The following is a 26,291-nucleotide window of genomic DNA, read 5'->3' as shown; positions in this document are numbered from 1 at the left end:
CTCTCGCGCGAGTCAAGTTAATGCTCGCGCAGGCGCGTTGTTGCGTCCGCTCGCGTTTTCTCACGCGCAGTCAATGGAGTCGCTGCGTGTTTCTGGAATTACTGACATTTATGAATATTCATTAATAGATCGGTTTATAATAATCAATCTCAATGGTTTATAGTCAGATTTCAGCCGTTGTTTAATAACAGTAAGACGCTCGTACGCGTGTTTAGCACGGCGTTAAGATTCCCTGCGGCCTGACGATTTAATCTCTATTATTAAAATATTGCCATAATTTAGTTTTCAGTCATTAATTAAGTGCGTGGACTCATGTAAATATGGCAGAAGAGGGAGCGGTTGTGATGCAGCAGATTGTGGACAGGTGAGTGAAAGAAATGCAATGTAAACAAACAAACAAACGGCTAATGTCAGCTAACGTTACACATCAACCTGTCAGTAAAGAGGCATTTGTGGACTTTTATGTAGTTAGAAATATTCTTAAACGTATATAAATATCCTTAAAGAACAATTAGAGCAGCTAATGAGTGATTGTTTGCAGGTTTAGAGCGTTTCTGCTCTTACATAGAGATGCTAAGTCTGTTACTTACATGATGTGACGTCTTTGGCAAGGGGGCGTGACCTTCATTTGGCCTTTAATTTTGTTTTGATTCAGTCTTGCTCCTTTGATGATATACTTTTTAGATCTTTAAGGTCGTTTATGTTTAACAGCTCCTGTTCTAAAGATCCATCTGTTTTTTTTAACGTCTGATAACACACTGATTTGTGTCTGGAAACCGATGTACAGAACTGACACAATTTTAGTAAATAACCATTAGTCTTCAACAACAGAATATGCAGTATTGATCTTATCATGTGTCATGAGAGTGCATATGTTACTGGCTTTATCAAGTTTACATGGTCAATACAAGAGTTAAAAAACAGTCAGTTTTAAGACTTCATACTATGAACATTAACATTTTTGTTTGTTTTACAAACTGTGTAACAAATTGAAGTTATTTATTGTGCAAATCAACGCCATGACAGCTTAACTCGTATTGACCCCAGAATATTCCTTTAGTAGAACAGCTTAAGTCATAAGAGGCTTGATTGCCTGTTTGATCGGACTTGCACACCTGCTCAGGTCAGTGGATGATTTGGGAAAGATTCATTGGGGGGAAAAAAAAACTCTTTGCCACATGACTTGGTCTTAAGTATTATGAGCTTTTACTTTTAATGAACCCGGCAAAAAGGACAGTGTGTCCTGGAGAAGTTTATAATGACACTGTTGTTGTGGTCAGTTTTTTCAGATTGACCCTCAGGGGTCATAAATAAACAGCACTATCAAATATTCCATGTAATTGCAGATTTTCTATATATAGGAGCATTTTTTGGTAAATGACATGGACAAGTTCTCATTTCAGCAATTATTCATTGGGTCACTGCGTTGGAGTCGAGCTGTTCGGTGTCCTGACCTTGTCCATGTTTTTCCACGCAGGCTGTCCTGTTTGCCAGAGGGCTAGCACTTGCAAAATAAACTAGACTGCACTGGCCTGCTGATGGGACACAATTGAGCGGATCTGTCCTTCCGGTCAAAAAAAAAACTGCTAAACTTTCATATGTTAGTATATATACATTACCATACAAAAGGTTTTTTTTTGGAAAGAAATTAATACTTTTATTCAGCATGGAAGTATTAAATTAATCTAAAACAACAGTAAAAATATTTAAGTTACAAGATTTCTACTTAAAATCAATGCTGTTCTTTTGACATTTTTATTTATTAAAGAATCCTAAAAAAATATGTAATAAAAATATCATGCTTTTTTTTTTTTGAGGAAAAAAACAAAACAAATGTCATTGAATCACAGTTTAATAACTGTAGTTTTACCTGCAAAATATTGCATAAATATTGTAAATAAAATATAATATTTTATATAATGTTATAAATATAATATACACTACACAGTTTTATAAGACATTAATATTTTTATTTAGCAGCGATTTAGTACATTGATCAAAATTGACAGTAAAGACACTTACAATCATTTCTGTTTCAAATAAATGCTGTTCTTTTGATTTATGATGTCCTTAATCAAATAACTTTGAATAGAAATGTAGCATGGTTTTCAACATTTATATGAATAAAAATGTTTCTTGAGCAGCAAATCAACATATTAGAATTATTCCTGAAGGATCAAGTGACATTGAAGACTGGAGTAATGATGCTGAAAATTCAGCTTTGTATCACAGAAATGAATTTCATTTTAAAATATATATTCCAATAAAAAGCCATTATTTTAAATTGCAATAATATTTCACAATATTGCAGTTTTGGCTGTGTTTTTGATCTAATAAATGCAGTTTTGCTATGAAAAATCTCAGCGACCCCAATCTTTTGAACGATAATAAATTTGAACTTGTTGTCTCCTCATACCTGTGTTTACATCTGAGGAAATAGGAGTGTAGAGGAAAGTCCTGGACTAGCTGGTGTTGGTAAAGTGGTTTATTGGCACATTGGGCGGTTTGTAGACATATCTGTGTCAGTTGTCATGGTGAAAGCTCTCATCTCCCTCAAATGGATCCTGCATCCTTCTCTAATGTCCGTCACTGAGGCAACAACCTTCACAGGTCTGCGTGGAAGCAGATAGCCGTATGCCAGCGCGCAGCTCTATCAGACTCCAACACACGGCCTTATCGAGGCCTGCCACCCGCAGCTGCTCTCTCTGCAATGCAGCTCTTCGTCGCTTGAAAAGACAGGGTCATGCTTAAATCCTGTCTGACCTTTACGTGGCAGACACTCTATCACCCTCTTTTGTTCTCATCGGTATTCAGAAAGCCGGCTCCATTTATTTTGGCTGATTTTAAACCTCACTTTCTCAGCCTTATTGTTTTTCCCATCCAGCTTTGATGTGTTTCCACATCATCATGGCTAAAACAGGCTGTCTTTTCAAATGTGTGTCTGAGTCATGTTTGAAAAGTGTTTGGAAATAATCAACCATCATTTGGACCTTTGGTGTTATGTTCTGTTTGAAAGTCAATAAAATGCAGTTTTGCATGGTGCCTATGCTAATTGCTATGGAAGCCCATTTCTAACATGAAAAAAAGGGTAGGCTAATTGCGACTTTTTATCGCAAGTCTGAGAAAAAAGTCAGAACTGCGAAATATAAACACAATTCTGTCAATTCTGAGTTTATAACCTGCTTTTTGGACTCTTTTTCCCTCAGAATTTGGAGTTTACGTCTCGTAAATCAGACTTTTTTTCTCTGGATTACAAGTTTGCATCTCACAGTCTTGTTTTTTTCTGCCTTGAAATAAAAAAAAAATTAGAAACTGCGACTATTTGTCTCCCAATTGTGACTTTTTTCCTTGTAATTGTGAGTTTATATCTTGCAGTTCTGACTTTTTTTCTCTGAAAAAAAGGACATTTTTTCAGAGAAAAACTATTTTTCTTGTAGTTTTTTTTTAAAAGATATATTCATGGACTTTTTTTATTATTATTTGTTTTAACCTTTACTTAAGCAAATAACCATGAGACTGGATTCGAACTCGAGTCACTGCGCGCAGTTGTGCTGTTTGTAACCACGAGGCTATTAACGAAGTCTTTAGATTTTGCAGTTAAGTCTGAACTTTGAGATGTAAACTCAAAATTGCATGTGGAAACTGGCTTTCATAAATTGCTAATTTTCCACTACATTTTAACGTTTTCTGAAGAAAATGCATTTTTTAACAGGAAATGGTTGTCAGGATGTCAAATATAAATGTAGTTTTAAGTAACTATAGCTGTTCAGTCAAAATGTGACTTATTGTTGCACTAAAACAGACATATAGATTTTTCCGAAACGCTGGTAATTCTATGTGGTCTGTGAATTTGTGTTCCCCCTGGCTTTATACGTTTGCTGGTGAAACGTGATCTTGTGGATGGGTCTTGTGACTCTGACTACAGGGGAGAGAGTGAGAGTGAGTGTGTGTGTTTATGGATCAGCAGTGGGCCACATCTGACCCCTCCTCAAGAACAAATATAGACCACAAGTTCAAGATGACTGGCATTACTGGAAAACAGTGACTGAAGTTACAAGAACTGTAATGTAGCTGGTGCTCGACCGGTGCACCAACTGTAAACTAGTCACAATCTAGGCAGGTGAATAAAGTTGAGCAGCAGTTGTCTTTTAGTATCATTGATATACTTTTATAGGTTTTTATTTATTTATTTGTTTAGTTTTTTTCCGTTTTCATTGTAATTTTAGCTCCTTTTTTTATTTTATTTTATTTTTACAGATTTTGTTACAGGTTTTTGTCATTTCAATAATTTTTTACTTTTTTTTTTTTTTAATTAACTGTCCCCTTTGTGGGACACCTAAGTTGACTTCACTATTTTACAATTAAATCCTAATCTAATCATGACAAACTATATATCGTTGGAAAGGTCTAAGACTCCTAAATAGATATTTTACCCCTTTTTTGTTAAAAAATTATGTAGGAAAAGTAATAGATTAATTTATGACAAGAGTGGACCTGAAACATCTACATCATAACAGGAGTTCTGACCTTTGTCACCTTTGCCTTTTTCTCTATTACGCTTTAGAAATCATAAGAAATTATATATCAGTTGAAAACTTAAAATCTCAAAATTCATCCTTTTGAAACCCATTTTAAAATCAGACATGGAAATGGTACATCAAAATCATGTTACAAAATGTTTTTATTCATGAATTCTAAAAATTTAAGTTTGGATAGTGCACTTTAATGTCTATGTTCAAAACTGTGAGTGACAGTTAAGGGGTTAAATATAGTTCTTTATAAATTTTTGTTTTAGTTATTTTAGTACTTCAAGTTAAACTAAAAGAAAGGAGAAAACTAGCTGGTATAGCTGAAATAATTGTTAACTGAAATAAAATAAATAACTTAAAATTATTGTATTTCAAGTATCAACTTTAATGTTTTTAGTTTTAAATTTGGTGACCATTATAACACTTTGGTGATGGTAACATAATAACGATAATACACTTTATTTGTTATAAGGTCCATTAAGTTCCATTAAAAATGGACTTATCATTACTGGTATTAATAATAATATTATTAATAATAATATTGTTTTTTATTTTAATAATTAATTGGAAGTTAAGGCAGATATTTTAATATTTAAAAGTACGTTTTATTTAAAATATTACTTTTCATTTAAAATATAATATTTTTTTTACCCTGTGCATTATTTAGGCTATCAGGGAAATGCTTCCATGTTCAGTATGAATATATTATTGTTTAAGGTTTACATTAATCATTATAGTAACTGGTATATGATATGAATAAAAATGCAATTCAATGGCTAATAGCAGTTATTTATACGTCACTTTATTGCCAGACAAAATGTCGTAATCGTGGCAGCTCTATTTGTGTCAGTATAGTAGAAACGTCTGGGTTCCTCTGATGCTCGACAACTACTTTCACTCACTGACTGTTGGCTGGAAGATCATTGAAGTTCCCACAGTCACGTGACCACAGCCGAATGAATAAACTCATTGTGCCGAGATTTTAAAGCCTCTTTAAATGCAGTCTGACCTGTGTAGCAATGAGAACATGCAGGAGAGTTTGTCATTGTAACACTTGACAAACACTGTTGGTGTTCTTTTCAATGCTTTAATATTATTATTGAGGTTTGTTAAGGAGTTTACTCAGTGTTTAACTGTCGATGTTTAATGCTTCCACATTATCTGGCCAAGAGGAAGCATCTAAACTTTCACAGACTTATTCCTGTTTTTAAAGCAACATCAGTCGACAGTAGCAAAATGAGCCACTTTCTTCATGAAAACTCATCCTGTGTGAAATAGGAGCTGATGTTATGACTCTAGAGTTCAGGATATTTAAACTATTATCAGGGTTATCAGTTCCAGAGACCCCCCTCGATGTTGTATAGATTGTCTTTCTGTGTCATGTAACCGGCTCTTAACATGTAAAGAAAGGTGAGCGGTATCGACTTTCTGACCTCCTGATGGTGTCTCATAGACACTAGAGCTATATTCTGCAAGAACTCAAGCAGTAATGTGAATCTAGAGGTGGAGAATCTAAGAGGGATTTGTTCCTGGAATATGATTTATTGGGAAATGGTCCGGTATATTGGAGATATTTTAAGCATCATATATTATCACAAACAGTGCTGAAGAGTAATTCTGTCAGGTTTGCACGTGTGGAGATAAGGTGCTGTAATAAGCACATGTTTATATAGTAAAAATGACCAGAAGTCAGCACTCCTGAAGAACAAGGTTTATGATCTAGTTTGCATGGCTGCAAAATATTATGGCTGGGAATTTTTAAATGCCTTCTCGGATTCAAATCTGTATAATTTAATTTTGAGTTAGAGAAACATGAACTTGCAAACAAGAAAACTACCCTGCATTATAAGGGGAGAAGGTCCACTCATATAAAAATGAAAATTTCTTGTCATTTATTTATTTTTTGTTATTTATGTAGTTTATCTAAATTGTTATTATTGTTTATTATGAATTTTAATTTTTAGAATCATTTTTCTCCCACAATGCAAAAATCTTTTCATCAGTATCCTTATTTGTAAAGCTTGCATTATAAGGGGAGATACTCCATTCTTAAAAAAATTATGGGAATAATTTATTATTGATAATAAGTAGTTTATTTATTTGTATAGTTCATGTTAAAATGTTAAATAAATTTAAAAGTGCTATTAGTATATATTTTATTTGTGGTTTAAAGCACAATTGTTAATAAAAGAGTTGTGATGTATCCGAGAATCATTATTCTCCCACAAAACAGGCAAAAATCTCATCATGCTATCACGTTTCATACCTTGTGTGAATTTTACTGCGGTTAATATAGCCTGTAGTTTGAAACTTTACCCCCGTTGAGTGAAGGCAAACAAGCCTAAATCAGATTGTGTTTCACAGCACAATTTGTTTTACCTTGTTTATTGGCTGATAATCGTGTTGTCTGACCTTTCACGGTGAACCTTAATGAACACAGCTCTTAGTGTGTAAATCCATGTTATGCGAGTGTGCTTGAGTGAGGGGCGACGGTGAGGTGTCTTGGGTTTCGAGGGGGTGATTGTGTTTCTGATGGTTGTCATGATGGAGGCAGAGTTACAGGAACAGGAGAAGTAGGTTCTTAAGGAACATGGAGAAGCATCTTTGTCCGTCCGTAGTACTGATCTTCTGAAGATCTCCGATCATTTTGTCACTCTTTATATTGCTTCTGGTCTTTTGTTCATCATCTATGAGAGAATTCATCCAGACACAATCTTTAAAAATTTTCTGGTTCTGTAATTTGTCATTCCCAAAACTGGTACACATTTTCCACCTTTTTTTTGTTTTGTAACTTAATATTTTGTGCTTTTGTGCAATAGTTCACCTCGAAATTAAAAATGAGCTGAAAATTTACTCTCCTTCAGGACATCTATGATATAGATGAGTTTGAACAGGTTTGAAGATCACTTGCTCTCCAATGGATCCTCTGCAGTGAATGGGTGCCGTCAGAATGAGAGTCCAAACAGCTGATTAAAAACATCACAATAATCCACAATTAGTCCATTCCAGCCCTTCGATTAACATCTTGTGAAGCAAAAACTTGTTTGTAATAAATTTATCATTAATTATCAAATTATTCAACTGTTCAATTATTCAAAACACACTCATCTATGTCTTGAACTATTCTCTTAATGCAGTTGTGCTTTCACCTACCAATAAGCTTCATTTAACCATTTTACCAAGTTTAAATCAGTATTTTTTCCCCTCAAAAATAGCACCAAAAGTTATTTTTGTACATTAAACGGAGATATTATTTAAATTGAGATTGTATTAAGTCAGACTAATTGAAATAAACCTGGCTTATTTGGTAAACTTGTTTTATGAAACAGGCCCCAGGCCATGTTTTAAAGAAGATGCAAAGGTGCATAAAAGCACACATCTATAGTACGTGTTCTTTTTTGGGTCTGGGATTGTCGTCTGATGGTCCTGAGATAATCACAGGAGGTTCATGATGACTGATTTCGGTCACCCGAGCGGCTCTTCATCCCTCATGTTTTATTCAGGAACAGACAGAATGGAAAATCTCACTCAGGAACCTGAGAGAACGGCCGAGTCTCTATCCCTCCTCCAGCAGCGCAGAAACACTGAGAGATTTGACATCGATTATTTACAGGATCATCATTAGACATTGTCGTTGAGATGCTGGATGAAAAATGAAACGTTGGCTTCTACACAATTTTGGGCTTTTCTCAGCAAGCAAAGTAATATGCGATGCATGCATGCAGTTAACTTGAATGCGAGTGACAGCAATTTTGTCATCTTTCTGAGTAATCAATTGGCATATTATGTAATTAATTCATTAAAACCCCAGTAAATTAAACTATTAGTCTTTAAATGATCCAAAGTTGTGGGCTTTTCTCAGCAAAAATGCTGATATGTGATTGAGCATGCAATTGTTATAATGTGAGTAATTAGCATATTATATCACTCGTTTACTAAGACCTTAGTAAATAAACCCAGCTTATCTTGAACACGTTGGTTTAGACAGCTAGGTTGTTAAAAAATGACAGTGAGATTAAAATGATAACTTGTTTTTTTCTTCTTTAGAGGTGGAGTTCATGATCTTGTTTCATTAGTGCTTAGTCACTGACCCATATTACTCTGCAGTTGCCTCTCTTTCTATCTTTTATCTGCCAACTGTCCCTTGATACTTTTAAAAGTTGAACTATAAAAATAGCTCCTGGAGCCTTGAACTTTACACAGTTGCATGACAAGCTTTCTCTTCACCTTTGCATTGTTATACTTTGCCCTGAATGAAACAGCGAGCCGAGTGCTGATGTGTTTCTGTCTCTGTGTGTGTTTTTCAGGAGTTGTTGGGTGTGTTTTGCCACAGATGAGGATGACCGTACGGCGGAGTGGGTGCGTCCGTGCCGCTGCCGTGGTTCGACTAAATGGGTTCATCAGTCGTGTCTTCAGCGCTGGGTTGATGAGAAACAGAGGGGCAACAGCACCGCACGTGTTGCCTGCCCACAATGCAATGCTGAATACCTTATCGTGTTCCCTAAGCTTGGTATGACAACTCTTTAATGCTGAAGTGTGTGAGTTTACATTCTTAAAAATGTGTCTCGGATCCCGGAGTCAACTATACACCATTTTATTTATTTATTTTTTTTTAAGTGTCTTTTGTTCAACAACAGCCTTTATATGATCAAAATATGGTAAATATTGTAAAATATTGTTACAATTTAAAATAACTTTTTTTTTTTTTATGTGAATCTATTTTAAAACGTAATTTATTAACTTTTATACGTAGCTGAATTTTCAACATCGTTACTCCAGTCTTCAGTGTCACATGATCCTTCAGAAATTATTCTAATATGCTGATTAGCTGCTCAAGAAGCATGTCTTATTATTATCAGTGCTGAAAACAGCTGCTTAATATTTTTGTTAAAACCATCATAGATTTTTTTCAGGATTCTTTGATGAATAGAAAGTTCTAAAGAACAGCATTTATTTGAATTATTAGCATTATTATAGTCTTTCTTAACCCTGTAAAAAACCTCTGATTTCACAATTTATATGTTGTTCTGGGAGGCCTCTAATGCAGAAATAAATGAGTTTTAACATTTTTGATATTTTAGTACGTTTCTAGTGAAACGTTGGGCCTTTGGGGTAGCAGCATTTCAGTGATTTTACTAACTGTCTGAACAAATCTAAACAAGATATACGGCTTTATTTGCAGGGCATACTGCTTATGTAGTCCTATAACAGCAGCCTATATATCCATACACAAATAATCACACAATAATAAATCAGACAAGTCATGATTTCATGAATATTATTTTTATTATAAAAATATGTTCAATCAAAACTATTCACTGGTATTTACAATGTCTTGCTCTGTTCATAGCCATATTCAATTCCCATAGTCTCATAATGATTTTATAAATGCTCCTTGAAAACTGTACTTATTGGTGTTAGATGTCAGAGCCTTGATCATATCTTCTGACACAAACCTTCAGAAGTTCTCCAGTGGTGTATGATGGGAGACTGCATCATTAGTGATATCCTCATCAGAGAAATTAATGTTAAGAGACAGATTTTAAAAAAAGAATAATAATAATAATTCATACATGTTACGGCGCATGGTCTGTTCTTGAATGGCCTGGTTTTGTTAGCACGATGTTCACATAATCATCAGATAGGCCAACATAAATGGGTGGTCATTTTCATTTTCCAGTTCAAAGGCATCTTTATATAAATATTTATCATTTGTATCAGAGTCCATCTCAAAGTCTTTGTTCCCATTTTGGATGGCATCAATGACATCATATACATTATAAAATTATGACCTTACATGTCTAGTAGCTTTATGAAGAAAAAAAAAAAAAGTAAATTCAAGTCAAACCCAATCATCCTTAAACATTTAAAAAATTCACACATTCCACAGATTACAATCAGTACAGTCGGATGGATTATTGTCCTCTACTTATCATGATAATAGCACGCATAAATAACCCCCACATTCCAGAACATTATCACCTGACCCTCATGCATCACCTGATATATATCCAAAATAATCGATAGTGAATCGAATTGGTAATCGAATCGAATCGCAAGCTTGTGAATGAGAATCGAATTGAATCGAATCGTGAAATTCGTGTCAAAATCCAGCCCTACTATTTACACAATATACCACCCAACAACATTGCAGGACTGAACAATAGGACCTACTAGTTGTGTAAATGTGATCTTAAAGGCTAAAAAACAAGTACAGGTTTATTTTAGTGGAGCTAAAACCGATGTTGTAATATTACAACTGTGGGCCTATGATATACTTTTAAAATATCTGTCATTTTGAAAGATACTAGGTTGTGGAACTAGTTTAATGGCTAAAGTGAAAATATTTGATACATCACCCTGCCTTTGCTGGGAATATAATAAACGCTTCACTTTCACATACCACACATGACAAGCAAAATTCTGGACATTTGTGACATACTTTCACTTTCAGACTTATCAAACTTCATCAAATGTCACTACGGTAGTTCTGAATAGTTGGGCTTGTTTATTTAGTTTTTTGTACTTAGCAGGTCAATCCTGATTCCAGAGAAATCCCTCTTTTGATATTGGTGATGAGGATTTGCTTGTGATTCCAGTAATCCGCTGCTCATGAAACGAAATGTCATTTTTCATCCTCTTGTGTTTCGTCTCTTATGTAAATTGATCAGGTTGAGAGTATAACAGCATTAGTTTCTCTTCACGCTGTGCTAATAATCTTCCTCTGACTGCATCTCCTGAGGGCCAGTCTGTCGTTCTCTCTCGCTCTCTGTCTCTTTCCACAGCGATGGGTTTATTCTGGGATACGGTTGTCAGGGTGACCGTGGCCAGCTGTGAAATTGCACCAATCATGCTCCCCGTTCAACTTTCAAACTGTAGGAAGGAGAGCGACGCAGTCAGAGACGAATGTCACAACTCGTGATGAGGGTTTCCTGCACCGCTGCTTAATCTATGACTCCACAGCAAAACCATTTCATATTTTAGTTGCATTCTGAGCTGAATAGAATGTGATGATCAAGAAAGACTGGTTAAATTTCTGAATCCTTTTTAATTAGTATTTTCCAATATTGAATGAAATATTCACTATATTTACAAAAAAAAAGAAAGAAATTAATACTTTTATTTACCAAGGATGCATTAAACTTATATTTAGTAAATAAATGCTGTTCTTTTGGACCTTCTATTCATCAAAGAATGCTACAAAATGTATCAGAGTTTCCACAAAAACATATTAAGCAGCACAACTGTTTTCAACGTTGATGATAATAATAAGAAATGTTTCTTGAGCAGCAAATCAGTATATTAGAATTATTACTAAAGGATCATGTGACACTGAAGACTGATGTTGATAATTCAGCTTTGATCACAGCCATCAATTACATTTTAAAATATATTCAGATAGAAAACATATTGACGCATTGTTGGCTTCCTTCAATTTATTCCTTAAATTTTATTTATTTGGTCTTTAAAATGACTTAAAGTCTTAAAGATAGGTTCATAAAACCTGCAGAAACCCTGAATACACGCGCATAGAAATGTGCTAGGTTGAAGTTCATGCAGAGATCTTAGAAGAGATATTGACTTGAGATTTTAAACAAGATTGTGCTGATTTGACTGAAGGAAGTCACTGACAGAAGCAAGAGGAAGGTATTTCTGTAGTTCATAAGGTCACACTTTGTGTGCTCCTGGTATCAAAGATGAAAATCCTGATGGGTCACATTCAGGTGTTTGATTTCAGCGGCGTGTGGACATCAGACAGACGGGTTACGATGTAGACATATTACTATTTAATATGCATTGCAGTACTTCACGAACACTCTTTCATTTCTTCCATAGGACACACTGTGTTCCCTGTTTGAGGGCTTTATGAAGGTTATAACAATGAGTGAAATCTTAGTGGATGCAGTACTCTTAACAAACCCGTCTGGAGTTACTTCACGTATTAAGCCTTCAGAGTTTCGAATTTAGCCAGTAATTGAAGTACCTAAGATTAACATTTATTGTCACATATTATTTAGACACATGTATTAGTCCTGCTCTAGTTGATGATAAAGACACGGTCTACAGCACCATTCAAAAGTTTGAGATCAGTAAGATTTTAATGTGTTTTTTTTTTAAAGAGTCTCTTATGTTTACATTTGTGATTACATTGATGATTGTTGTATTAATTTGATCAAAAAAAAAAAAACGGTAATATTGTGAAATATCATTACAATTTAAAACAGTTGTTTTCTATTTCAATATACCTTAATATGCAAAGCAGAATTTTCAGCAGCCATTACTTTAGTCTTCATTGTCACATGATCCTTGCCAGTGGCCAGTGCCGCATGAAATACTGGCAATTTGTAAGATTTACATTTTTTTTATTGTAAAAAAAATAGTTTTTTTAACATAGGAATGTCATTTATATACGTATAAATATCATATATGATACGAATATAAATGACATTCCTATGTTAAAAAAATAAAAAAATTATATATGTATATATATTAGGGGTGTCAACGTTAACGCATGCGATTAATCAAAACATTTTAATGCCTTAATATTTTTTTAACGCAGATTAATCGTTTGATAAGGTTTGACCCCAACTTCTTCCCGACATCGCAGCGCGGAAGGTTATCAATCATTGTGTGATGAGGGTACAGCGAACCAGTGTTGCCAGGGTAACGGCACAAGTGGGCTATTTTGAAAATACAGTCGCGGGAAAAATTACCGTTGGTTGCGTTTTTTTGGGGCTACTTTTATAATGTACCGCAGCCGCCCAAAGTCTATATAGACAAATAAAAATTAAAATAGATCCTTTTACTAATGTATCCCTGGCAACTTAAGAACTGACAGGCGGTTGTAACATCACAAACAACATGAGTTTCAGCAGAGCATACATGTTAAGGCTTTTACACAGCAGAAATATGACAACAGCCACTAAAGATTATATAAGATAATAAACACGATTACTATAGATATGGTCTGTATGTGATTTTCTTGAGATGAATGTGTACATCTGAAATGCTAATTTGTGCAGCGATATAAAAGGCTATAAATAGCATATTTTAACAACTGTAAATGACCAAATTCCACATGTGATCGTAAAAGGAAGTTATTACAAACACTCGATGGTGGTTTGAAGTGAGTTCTGAGTAAAAGTGTACTATTAATCTCATAAATTGTCTTATGTAGCATGATGCTAATGTTAGCTCTAATGCAGCTGCAGAACAGGTCCAATTCTTCTTCATAATGCATTTTGTCATAATACTTCACGTAAGGTCGCAAGAAATGTTTTGTTGTATTTATTTAGAAACACTTTTGATAATAGTTGGGTAAATGTATACTGGGATTGAAGCGATGTGGCTTGGTAAACGTTTTATTGCCAGTATAAGGGCTGATAATGGCTGAATAAAAACAAAAGAATAATGATAAAAGAATAATAAGGATTATGTCTCATACCTGGCGGAAGTGTGAAAGGATCTGTTTCCTTAAACTAGTTTGTCATGTGTTTCTTTTTCAACACATTTACAGGTAAATCCTAGTATTTAAAATTTGCGATTAATCATGATTAATCACAGTCCATGACTGTGATTAACGCGATTACATTTTTTAATCGATTGACAGCACTAATATATATGCATATACATACATATACATACAGTATCTCACAGAAGTGAGTACACCCCTCACATTTTTGTAAATATTTTATTATATCTTTTCATGTGACAACACTGAAGAAATGACACTTTGCTACAATGTAAATGTACAGCTTGTATAACAGTGTACATTTGCTGTCCTCTCAAAATAACTCAACACACAGCCATTAATGTCTAAACCGCTGGCCACAAAAGTGAGTACACCCCTAAGTGAAAATGTCCAAATTGGGCCCAATTAGCCATTTTCTCTCCCCGGTGTCATGTGACTCATTAGTGTTACAAGGTCTCAGGTGTGAATGGGGAGCAGGTGTGTTAAATTTGGTGTTATCGCTCTCACTCTCTCATACTGGTTACTGGAAGTTCAACATGGCACCTCATGGCAAAGAAGTCTCTGAGGATCTGAAAAAAAGAATTGTTGCTCTACATTAAGATGGCGTAGGCTATAAGAAGATTGCCAAGACCCTGAAACTGAGCTGCAGCACAGTGGCCAAGACCATACAGCGGTTTAACAGGACAGGTTCCACTCAGAACAGGCCTTGCCATGGTCGACCAAAGAAGTTGAGTATTCCAACATGATAATGACCCCAAACACACCTCCAAGACGACCACTGCCTTGCTAAAGAAGCTGAGGGTAAAGGTGATGGACTGGCCAAGCATGTCTCCAGACCTAAACCCCATTGAGCATCCGTGGGGCATCTTCAAACGGAAAGTGGAGGAGCGCAAGGTCTCTAATATCCACCAGCTCCGTGACGTCGACTCCAGTGGCAACCTGTGAAGCTCTGGTGAACTCCATGCCCAAGAGGGTTAAGGCAGTGCTGGAAAATAATGGTGGCCACACAAAATATTGACACTTTGGGCCCAATTTGGACATTTTCACTTAGGGGTGTACTCACTTTTAGACATTAGCGGTTTAGACATTAATGGCTGTGTGTTGAGTTATTTTGAGGGGACAGCACATTTACACTGTTATACAAGCTGTACACTCACTACTTTACATTGTAGCAAAGTATCATTTCTTCAGTGTTGTCACATGAAAAGATATAATAAAATATTTACAAAAATGTGAGGGGTGTACTCACTTCCGTGAGATACATATATTACTTTTTTTTTTTTTTTAAAACATTTTTACAAAATTGTTGCAATGCATTATGGACTTATTCATGAAGGATGCATGAATTGATTCCTTATTTTCAAACCAAATTATTATATCAAAATATAATTTATTTTTCTTAAAAAACTAAAACAAAAACATGAAGCCTAGTTTTTTTTTTTTTTTTTTTTTAAACAAAACAAAATTGAATTGTTATAATTGTAATATGAAAAAAATATGATAACTATGAAGGATACATGCAGTGTTTCCTTAAAATAAAATAATAATTATATATATATATATATATATATATATATATATATATATATATATATATATATATATATATATATATATATATATATATATATATATATATATATATATAAATATAAAGAGGCCCACTTTTATGACTATAAGGATTTTTCTTTTCTCTGTGTTTGAGGCCAAAAGTTAAAAATAAATAAATAAAATCTGTAAAGGATATATGCAATGATTAATTAGAATAATTATATCTAGCTAAAATGATTAAATCTTAATCTCAGAAGGCAGCATAACTTAGCTGTAGTGTATCTATAAAATCCTCCCTAGGTAGATAGCTGACTGTGGTTTGGACCTTTAGTTGGTCTTTTATATATGGGCATGTTAAATGGTACACAGATCTGCCACTTTGCTCAGAAAAGCCATTACATAACTATGAAGGTGAAAGACCATCTGTCTTTTTCAAATATACTACTCCTGATTAACTTTCAAGATGTTCTTCAGACCGGTGCAGCTGACATCACATTGAAGTTGTTTTATGCAGCCTGGCATTGGAGAGGGTTTGTAGGGAACAGAAAGTCCTTGTTCCACAGCAGTTCTTTGGCAGAGCAGTGAAGCTGGTGTAAAACGAGGAAGAATAGACTGCAGATGTATTCCTGCTAAGTGGAGTTTATTTTTAATGATCTTAATAATGGAATCTGTGGCCGGCAGCAGAAATGCCTGAGCGTTTCCTGTTGCCAGTAGCCATTAGGTTGATGTTGCAGAGCTAGAGAGAACGTGAACCAAATTCCGGCGCTGTCATCAGAATATTCCATATTAATATTCTCGAGAGGGGTCAGTGATCCTAGCACACACACATACACACGCCTGAAGAGTGTCTGCTCTGCATTTGAGAGCTGAATTAATGTGTGTTGAAGGTTATTTTACACACACAAACTTCTCAGAAATCTAAACAGGAACTTTTTGGTAAAGAGATTATTTTGTACATTTTATGGCAATTGTGTATTCTTTGGTTTTTCAGTAATGAGAGTTAGCTTATATTTCTTAACAGACCTTAAAATAAAATAATATAAAAAATAAAATAATATTTGGCACTGAAACAATCAAGCCAATTATACAATCATACAGATTAAAATAATTAAAACAAATTTTTTCAAGTAATTTCTATTATGGGAAAGGTAAAATTATGGTAAATTGTGCAGTTGTTATGAAATTGTCACATAATAACTGTCCATAATTTTTATGAGGATACTAAAAAAAAAGTCTTCATTTTCTTTATATTTTCTCTTTTATTTATATAGTATTTATTTATATATTATGTATTATTTATTGTTTTCATGTATAATTAATTTGATCAGAAATACAGTAACAACAGTAATTATTGCAAAATATTACAATTTGAAATAACGTTTTTCTATTTAATTTTTTTTTTTTTTTATTACATTATTTAAACTTATTTTTCTTTTGATTTTTTTCAAGTGAAATCTGAAATGGTCTTAGCACATTTTGTGTTAAACTGCTTTTCTTTGAACTTCTATAGTTGATAAAGCTGCAGTGCAGTTTATGATATATGTGAAAACTGGAAATTAAAATGAAGTCATGATTCACCAGAGAATGAAGGAAATGAATGTGAAAATAACCTCTCGAGTCTTCAGAGAGTCGTCCTGGACATCTCCTGCAGTGGAGGGTATTTATAGGTTGAGAGGAAAGCAGGTTGTCGGTCAGTAAATATTACATGATTTCCTCTTGATTTCCACCTTGAGTTTTTTCTCATTCCTTTTTTAGGACTGTTTTACTGTGTGCTTTGTAGTGATTGTAAAACTTTATTCCAGAGTCATTTAGGATGTAGTCATCATTGGTCGAGCGTAGAACAATAAAGTGCTTATCGCTCCCATCAACTGCGGTGTGTGTCATCATGATCATAGTGAATTAAACGGGATGATCTGCAGTAGTTTGTGCGCTCTCATTGCTGTGACACTTTCAAATGTTGATAAATAACCATCTATAGTCAGAAGAGCATTTGAAGGCCTGTTGATTCCCAACACAATCTTTCCACACCATAATATCATCTTCTGCCCCCTGCTGGAGAGGCGGAGAACCAGAGACACTTCTCTTTCATTTCTGGATCCTCATGTGATGGTCATATGATTCAGACCTCAATATCACCTAGTTTTTTATTATTCAATATCCCTCTTGTTTTGTGATTTGTCTCTTAAATAGCTTAATAGCTTTCTCAATAGTCTGCATGATGATATAAATGGCAATATGGAGCCTTTTACAGTTTCCTGTAAAGATGCACTACATTTCAAAAGTTTGGGGTTGGTAAGATTTATTTATTTTGTTATCAACATTTTTTATTTTTCATACATAACATCCAAAAAAAAATAAATAAATAAAAATAAAAAATACAAAATAATAATAAAAAACAACAACAACACATACATTCTCAATATCTCAAAGTCCAGTCAAAGGGAGAAGATTTTTTTTTTTTAAATGTTTTATTAATAAGTATCTTGCTGGCCAAGGCTACATTTATTAACTGTAATTATTGTGAAATATTATTACAATTTAAAATCACTATTTTCTGTTTGAATATATTTTAAAATGTAATTTATTCCTGTGATGCAAAGCTGAATTTTCAGCATCATTTCTCCAGTCTTTAGTGTTACATGATCCTTCAGAAATCATTCTAATATTCTGATATGCTGCTCAATTTCTGATTATTACCAATGTTGAAATGAGTTGTGTCTTTGAGGAAAATTGCTAGTGTATTCGTAGTTGAGATTATTGGTGTTACGCTATAATTGTTTGGGATGTAACCATAAGTTTATTTAGTTAATTCTGCCAAAATATTGTTTGAAGAAATTGTTCATTTGTTCATCATTATACCATATCTCTCAGAATTATATAGGCCAGGACTTTGAAAAATGTTGTCATTGGCCATCACCCTAGAGCTGTATGTTAAGGTCAGTGTGCTTTTGTGTGCAGGGCCGGTGGTGTATGTGCTGGATCTGGCAGACAGGTTGATCTCGAAGGCTTGTCCGTTTGCTGCTGCTGGTATCATGGTGGGATCCATTTACTGGACGGCCGTCACATACGGGGCCGTGACAGTCATGCAGGTGAGACGTCACTCACCGATGAAATTATTTTACAAGCATTATTATTTGATTGTTAAGAATCTGTCTATCTCTGTCTCTCAGGTTGTGGGTCATAAGGAAGGTCTGGATGTGATGGAACGAGCCGATCCTCTCTTCTTGTTGATTGGTCTGCCAACCATCCCAGTTATGCTAATTCTAGGGAAGATGATTCGCTGGGAGGATTATGTGCTCCGCCTCTGGAGGAAATACTCCAATAAGCTTCAAATCCTCAACAGCATCTTCCCAGGTCAGTGGAGACAGGACAGACTGTGTGTGTATATATTGTTCGCCTTGGCTGCATTTATTTAATCAAAAATACAGTAAAAATTTTAATATTTATTTTTTATTATTGCAATTTAAAATAACAGTTTTTGTGTGTAAATATATTTTAAAATGTAATTTATTCCTGTGATACAAAGCTGAATTTTCAGCATCATTACTCCAGTCTTCAGCGTCACGTGATCCTTCAGAAATCATTCTAATATGCTGATTTGTTATTATTATTAAGCAAAAAGCTTTCAAAATAAGTTTATTTCTAATATCCAATATAGTTCTTAATATACTTAGCCTAGTTTTACATATCATTGCATAACATTTTTATTTAAAGGGAATAGATTATCTAAGGTTCACAATTATACCTTTTAAACGCAAATCAAATTAAAACACAAAAAATAAGATCCAAATGAGACAACCAAGAAGAATACATAAATATTTAACTAAATAATAAAAACAAATTAATATTAGTGCTGTCAAACGATTAATTGCGATTAATCGCATCCAAAATAAAAGTTTATGTAATATATGTATGTGTACTGTGTGTATTTATTATGTATATATATATAAATACACACACATACAGTATATATTTTGAAAATATTTACATGTGTATATACATTTATATTCTTATATTTATATATAAATATATTTAATATATAAACATAACATTTTCTTAAATATATATATGCATAGTATATACATAATAAATATACACAGTATACACATGTAAACAAGAACTTATTTTGGATGTGATTAATCGCGATTAATTATTTGACAGCACTAATTTATATATATCAGTTGGCTGTATCAGTTTCATAAATATTCATTAATTCACTACATTTACAAATACCATCTTTATATTATGTAATTTTGGACATTTTGATATTTGTATAAATCCACATTTAATCATGTTTTTTAAATTTTTTGTTTTATTTAATCATGTTTATTATTTAATAATTATACGTATCATTTAATTTTAAATACATATGGTCTAATATTTTAAATATTACAGTTATAGATGTTATAGACATTTCCTTCCTATTCTTAATATATATATATTTTTAATTGCAAAGTTAATTTTAACACTAATACAAAATATTGCAAATAAAATCATTCAACAAATTCAACACCTATTTTACACACTATTTACTCAAAATTCAATATTTGAAATCAGTTTATCATCTTTCGCCAATTTTTAAGTGCCAAATGGAAAGCTTAACTGCCTGATATGTCTGTTCATCACTACTTCTATTCTTTATTACAAGCTTTTGTCTCACCCTGTCGTGCGCAGGTATCGGCTGCCCAGTGCCGAGGATCCCGGCGGAGGCCAGTCCGCTGGCCGATCACGTGTCTGCCACACGCATTCTGTGCGGCGCCCTCGTCTTCCCCACCATCGCCACCATCGTGGGTAAACTGATGTTCAGCAGCGTCAACTCAAATCTTCAGAGGACCATTCTGGTACGAGAACATCATGGAAAACTATCACAGTGATTTATACACACGTATCCTCATACTGATGACATTTCTCTCTCTGACTCAGGGTGGCATTGCGTTCGTGGCTATTAAAGGGGCGTTTAAGGTTTATTTCAAGCAGCAGCAGTATCTCCGACAAGCTCATCGCAAGATCCTCAATTTCCCTGAGATGGACGAGGCCTGAGCTCATCATCAAACCTCTGCTCGATTCCATCCACGTCATTCTGATTTCACGCAGCTTTGAGAGACACTACCGCGCCACACTACCAGACTTTTCACAGACGCTGGATTTGGTTTTCTCTTCCTTGTGAATGTGACTATAGCGTTTGGAGTTTGAACAGCGATTCAGCTTTGTTTCAGTTGATATAATCAGACCTGAGAGTTGTGCGTTACTTATTTTATGAGCTTTGACATTTTAAGAAAGAGACTGAGGAAAATAAATATTGAAAGAAGGTTTTATATTAATAAGTGGTTGTTTTATATTGAATTAGAAATGGTGAATCATCTTTAAAGAAGACGTGCCGTTTCACATGAAGCACTTTTGTCCTTTTTGTCCCACAATTAGACTAGCGAATGCAATGTTAAATACTAAAGGCAAACGTCCAAAGCAGTTATTTTCTCGTTATAATCTTATAAAATAATCTTTTTTTTTTTTTTGTGGTTGTTCTTCTCGGATGAATTTCACGAAGTTTCCTGTTATATTTCACACCAAAATCAAAAGAAATAAATTGTTTTGCATATTAAAAAAAAAAGCAAGATTGACTCTGGACAGTTATTTTTGTTTCAATTTGAATTCAGTTTAGTACATATCATATATACTATTAAAATGATACTTTACAAATATCTCTAATTGAAAATTTGTTTTGTCTGAAATTCTTTTATTTTTAGCGTTTAATTATGGAAATAATTTCACAAATCAAAAAAAGTCACATTGCTTTTTTTAATGCAATATTTGATATTTTTTAAATGTCAATTTTGGGATGAAATATGACAAATTATGTGAAGGCAGGTAAGATGGTGAATTTCACAGAAGCTAAGCAATCAGCCGATTTGTTTAATTTTCATCTCTGTGCTGTTGATATCTGAGTTTCAGGGAGTCTCTTTTATAGATTCTGTCTGTTAAGGAATCCAGTGTTTGGTCCTTAATCGATCACTTTATTAAAACATCATGGTACTTGATGACTCATAACTGCTGTTAATAAACCTGTTTCATTATATATTCCCAGTCTTGTGTAGAACAGTGAACTTGAGAGTATTAGTGGCCTTTTTATTACACCCGGACAATATATGTCTTAAAGGTTACATCGTTCAGACGGGCAGGTTTATTTGGTGAACATGCCAATTTTAGTATTTTCCTGAATCATTGTGTTTGATGACTTCTAATTAATGTAGTGCTTCTGTTTTATCTCTAGCCATCAGCAACTGTGAAGTTTCCGACCATAGCATATATGAAGTTGGGAGAAAACAGTATATAAATACAATGCATAGTACTGTTTTGTAATGGTAGTACACTACAGTGGGCAGTGAGAGGCAGGTGTTTTATTTTAAAGAGCTTGTGCAATTAATTAAACTCCACACCTAATTAGCTATTGGAGTACTATTTGTCCATATAGAGCTTAAGTACATCATTACAGCTTCTTGATGATAGGCGTAACCCTGAAAGAACATACTTTATGGTGACATAGTTGCTAAGAAATAGTGTTTATGTAGTACACCAACTGCAAGACTAGAAGTAGCAGATGAGTTTTTCTGTTGCCTGAATATGATTTTAAATTCTGACTTTCTTTTCAGCATCTAATTGTGCTGTATATCAGTGAGGCATGTATGTCTCCTGTTGTACAGATGAAGAATAATGCCAAATACAGAACATGTATGTTGTACAAATGGATGCGTTGTACAGATATGGCTTCTGAATTTATAGTTTCCTGGTTGATTTATGTAAATAAATGTATTTTTCCAATGCCTGACTGTGTGTGTTGGGCAGTTTGAGTTTTTAACTTGGACTAAAATGTTTCTTAGCATTGAGATAAATTATGTGATCTATTCCTAAAATCTGTAGCATATAAATCGATAGTGTAATTTTTGTGTCACTAATGATTACAAATGGACTGCAATTGTGTTTTGCTGCTTTCGGTACAGAACTTGTTTTCAAGCTTCATCTTTAGGGCAGCAGTAAAACCCGTGAAAAATTAATGGAAGCAGGAATCCTTGAAATATTAAACAAATTTTACTAGCTATACTAAGCTTTTTGCTTCTCTTCAAATAATTTTGATTAAAATATACATAAGCTGTTTATTAGACAAGTCAAGTCACTATTATTTGTATAGCGCTTTTAACAATGCAAATTGTGTCAAAGCAGCTTTACATCAGCTTGATATAAAGCCGGGTGGCTTTACACCAGCTTTACAGTATTTAGACGGGGAAATAGTGTCATTCTCCTCTGGCCAGACAAAATCAGCTGTTTAAAAAGCTAAAGCAGAGTCAGATTGTGCAGAGGACTCATCTCGTTCCTGTGGTCTTGTCCCGATGGCTGTCTAGGAGATGAGGTCTTCACTGGGGATCAGTCTTTGGGACTCATCTAGGTGTCCTGGTCTCCGCTGACGTTCAGGGCTGTAGAGGTCATCTCTAGGTGCTGATCCACCATCTGATCTGGATACGGACTGGATCTGGTGGCTACGGTGACCTCGGAATAAGAAAGAAACAGACTAATATTAGTGTAGATGCCATTCTTCTAACGATGTAACAAGTACATCGGGTGTTTTGGGAAGTGTTCCCGGTTCCGGTTGACCTAATTAATGCAGCCTAACAATCCTTTAACGGATTTGAATTATAGAAATGCGATAGTGTATTATGTGTAAGCCAGGTTAAAGAGATGGGTCTTTAATCGAGATTTAAACTGACAGAGTGTGTCTGCTTCCCGAACAGTGTTTGGTAGATTGTTCCAGAGTTTGGGCGCTAAATAGGAAAACGATCTCCCGCCCGCAGTTGATTTTGATATTCTAGGTATTATCAAATGGCCAGAGTTTTGAGATCGCAGCGGACGTGAAGGACTATAATGGGATAAGAGCTCACTCAAATACTGAAGTGCCAAACCATTCAGGGCCTTACAGGTAATTAGCAAGATCTTAAAATATATACGATGTGTAATAGGGAGCCAGTGTAGTGTTGACAGAACCGGGCTAATGTGGTCATACTTCCTGGTTCTAGTAAGAACTCTAGCTGCTGCATTTTGAACCAGCTGAAGTTTGTTTATTAAACGTGCAGAGCAACCACCCAATAAAGCATTACAATAATCTAGCCTTGAGGTCATGAACACATGAATTAATGTTTCTGTATTTGACATTGAGAGCATAGGTCGTAATTTAGATATATTTTTAAGATGGAAAAATGCAGTTTTACAAATGCTAGAAACATGTTTTTCGAAGGAAAGATTGCTATCAAAAAGTACGCCTAGGTTCCTAGCTGATGATGAAGAATTTACAGAGCAGCCATCAAGTATTAGACAGTGATCTAGGTTATTACATGCAAAAGTTTTTGGTCCAATAATTAACACCTCTAGATTGCTAGTCATCCAGTTTTTGATGTCAACTATACATTCCGTTAGTTTTGCAAATTGGTAAGTTTCATCAGGTCGCGAAGAAATATAGAGCTGAGTATCATCAGCATAACAGTGAAAGCTAACACCATGTTTCCTAATGATATCTCCCAAGGGTAACATGTAAAGCGTGAAAAGTAACGGTCCTAGTACTGAGTACTGAGGTACTCCATACTGCACTTGTGATTGGTATGATACCTCTTCATTTACTGCCACGAATTGATGGTGAAATTCATGTTCAATTGGATTTAAATCTGGAGATTGACTTGGGCAATCTAAGACTTTCCATTTCTTTGCCCTTATAAATTCCTTGACTGGACTGGCAGGGTGTTTTGGGTCATTGTCCTGATGCAATATGAATCACTTCCCAATGAATCTGGTGGCATTTCCTTGAATATTGGTAGGCAAGATGGTTTTGTACCCTTCCAAATTGATTCTGCTACTGTCATCATACATTAAGTCATCAGTAAAGTTGAGAGGGCCTGTTCCAGAGGCAGCCATGCATGCCCATGCCATGACACCACCTCCACCATGCTTTACAGATGAGGCCGTATGCTTGGGATCATTGCAGTTCCCTTTTTTTCTCCACATTTTTGCTTTCCCATCACTTAGATAAAGGTTCATCATTGTCTCATCGGTCCATAAACACAGTTCCAAAACTCTTCTGGCTCACCTTTGTGCTTTTTAACAAACTCTAATCTTGTCTTTCTATTTTTGGAGCTGGTCAGAGGTTTGTATCTTGCTGTGTAGCATCTGTAATTCTGTGTCAAAGTCTCCTGAGGACAGTAGATTGTCAGAGCATCACCCCAGCTTTCTGGAAGTTGTTGGTGATTTTACAGACACGTCTTTTAGGGTTCATTTTCACAGCTTTTATGATTTGTCTGTCATCAACTACTGTTGTTTTCTCAGCCGATCAGGTAGTTGTTGGTTGCTGGTGGTTTCCAAACTCTTGATTTCTCCATGCCCTTTGTTTTTGCTATAGCTCTAATTGACTTCCTATTTTCTTTTAGCATCCAAATTGCTTGCTTTTCTTTCAAAGTCAGCTCCCTCGTCTTCATCCTGGTTTGTGTGTGTCATCATCGAATGCAAGATTCAGAATGCAGAAGTAATGGATATAACTGATACGACACATTCCCTGCTTTTAATATCTGAAGATTTAATGCAACAGGACACAGCTGATCACTTAGAAAGAACTGTGAGGCAACTGTTCCAATACTTATGCTCACATCAGATAGAGGGATGAAACTCTAAAAGTGCTGAACATCTTAGCTGGTAAAACATCTATGAGTTGAATCACCCAATAATAAAATGTGACATTCTGTAGTTTTGTCTCATATTCATCTTTTAATAATATTTGTAAATGTCTTGACTCCACAGCCAACAGAGCAATTTTGTCTTTACTGTTCCAGTACTTTTGGAGGGCATTGTATATAATTTTTCTCTAAGAAGGAACATAGTTGTGATGATACTACCTTTTCTAATATCTTTGACAGAAAAGGGAGATTCGAGATCGGTCTGTAATTAATTAATTATTTGGGGTCAAGTTGTGGTTTTTTAATGAGAGGCTTAATAACAGCCAGTTTGAAGGTTTTTGGGACATATCCTAATGACAATGATGAGTTAATAATATTCAGAAGAGGATCTATTACTTCTGGAAGCACCTCTTTTATGAGCTTAGATGGAACAGGGTCTAATATACAGGTTGTTGGTTTAGATGATTTAATAGTTTATACAATTCTTATACAATTCTTCATTTCCAATAGAAGAGAATGAGTGGAATTGTTCCTCAGGGAATCTATAGCATACTATCTGATGTGATACTGTGGCTGACAGCTGCATGGTTACAATTTCATCTCTAATAGATTCGATCTTGGAAGTAAAGTAGTTCATAAAGTCATTACTACCATGCTGCTGGGTAATGTCTGCACCTGCTGATGTTATAATTTTTGTTAATTTAGCCACTGTATTGAATAAATACTTGGGATTATGTTTGTTTTCTTCTAAAAGAGACTTAAAGTAAGCAGATCTAGCAGTTTTTAAGGTTTTCCTGTAGGAGAGAGTATTTTCCCGCCAAGCAATACGAAATACCTCTAATTTAGTTTTTCTCCAGCTGCGCTCCATTTTCCGGGCTGCTCTTTTTAAGGCCAGAGTGTGCTCATTATACCACGGTGTTGGACTCTTTTCCTTAATCTTCCTTAAGCGTAAAGGAGCAACCGTATCTAAAGTGCTAGAAAAGAGAGAGTTCATAGTTTCTGTTACATCATCAAGTTGTTCTGAGCTATTGGATA

At 34.6% G+C, this 26,291-nt stretch overlaps 1 protein-coding gene across 1 annotated transcript; it reads left to right on the top strand.

The window, feature by feature from the left end:
* The first annotated feature begins 57 nt into the window (after positions 1 to 57).
* On the top strand, positions 58 to 22,372 carry marchf5 (membrane-associated ring finger (C3HC4) 5). Its single transcript, XM_058795582.1, has 6 exons — positions 58 to 364; positions 8,837 to 9,039; positions 18,511 to 18,641; positions 18,723 to 18,906; positions 20,227 to 20,393; positions 20,476 to 22,372. The coding sequence occupies exons 1-6, from the start codon at positions 321 to 323 to the stop codon at positions 20,590 to 20,592; spliced, it is 846 nt and encodes a 281-aa protein (XP_058651565.1). The 5' UTR covers positions 58 to 320; the 3' UTR covers positions 20,593 to 22,372.
* The last annotated feature ends 3,919 nt before the right edge of the window (positions 22,373 to 26,291 follow it).

This window comes from Onychostoma macrolepis, chromosome 13, assembly GCF_012432095.1.
Source record: "Onychostoma macrolepis isolate SWU-2019 chromosome 13, ASM1243209v1, whole genome shotgun sequence".
Taxonomy (NCBI): Eukaryota; Metazoa; Chordata; class Actinopteri; order Cypriniformes; family Cyprinidae; genus Onychostoma; species Onychostoma macrolepis.
This window is presented reverse-complemented; position numbering and strand designations above follow the sequence as displayed.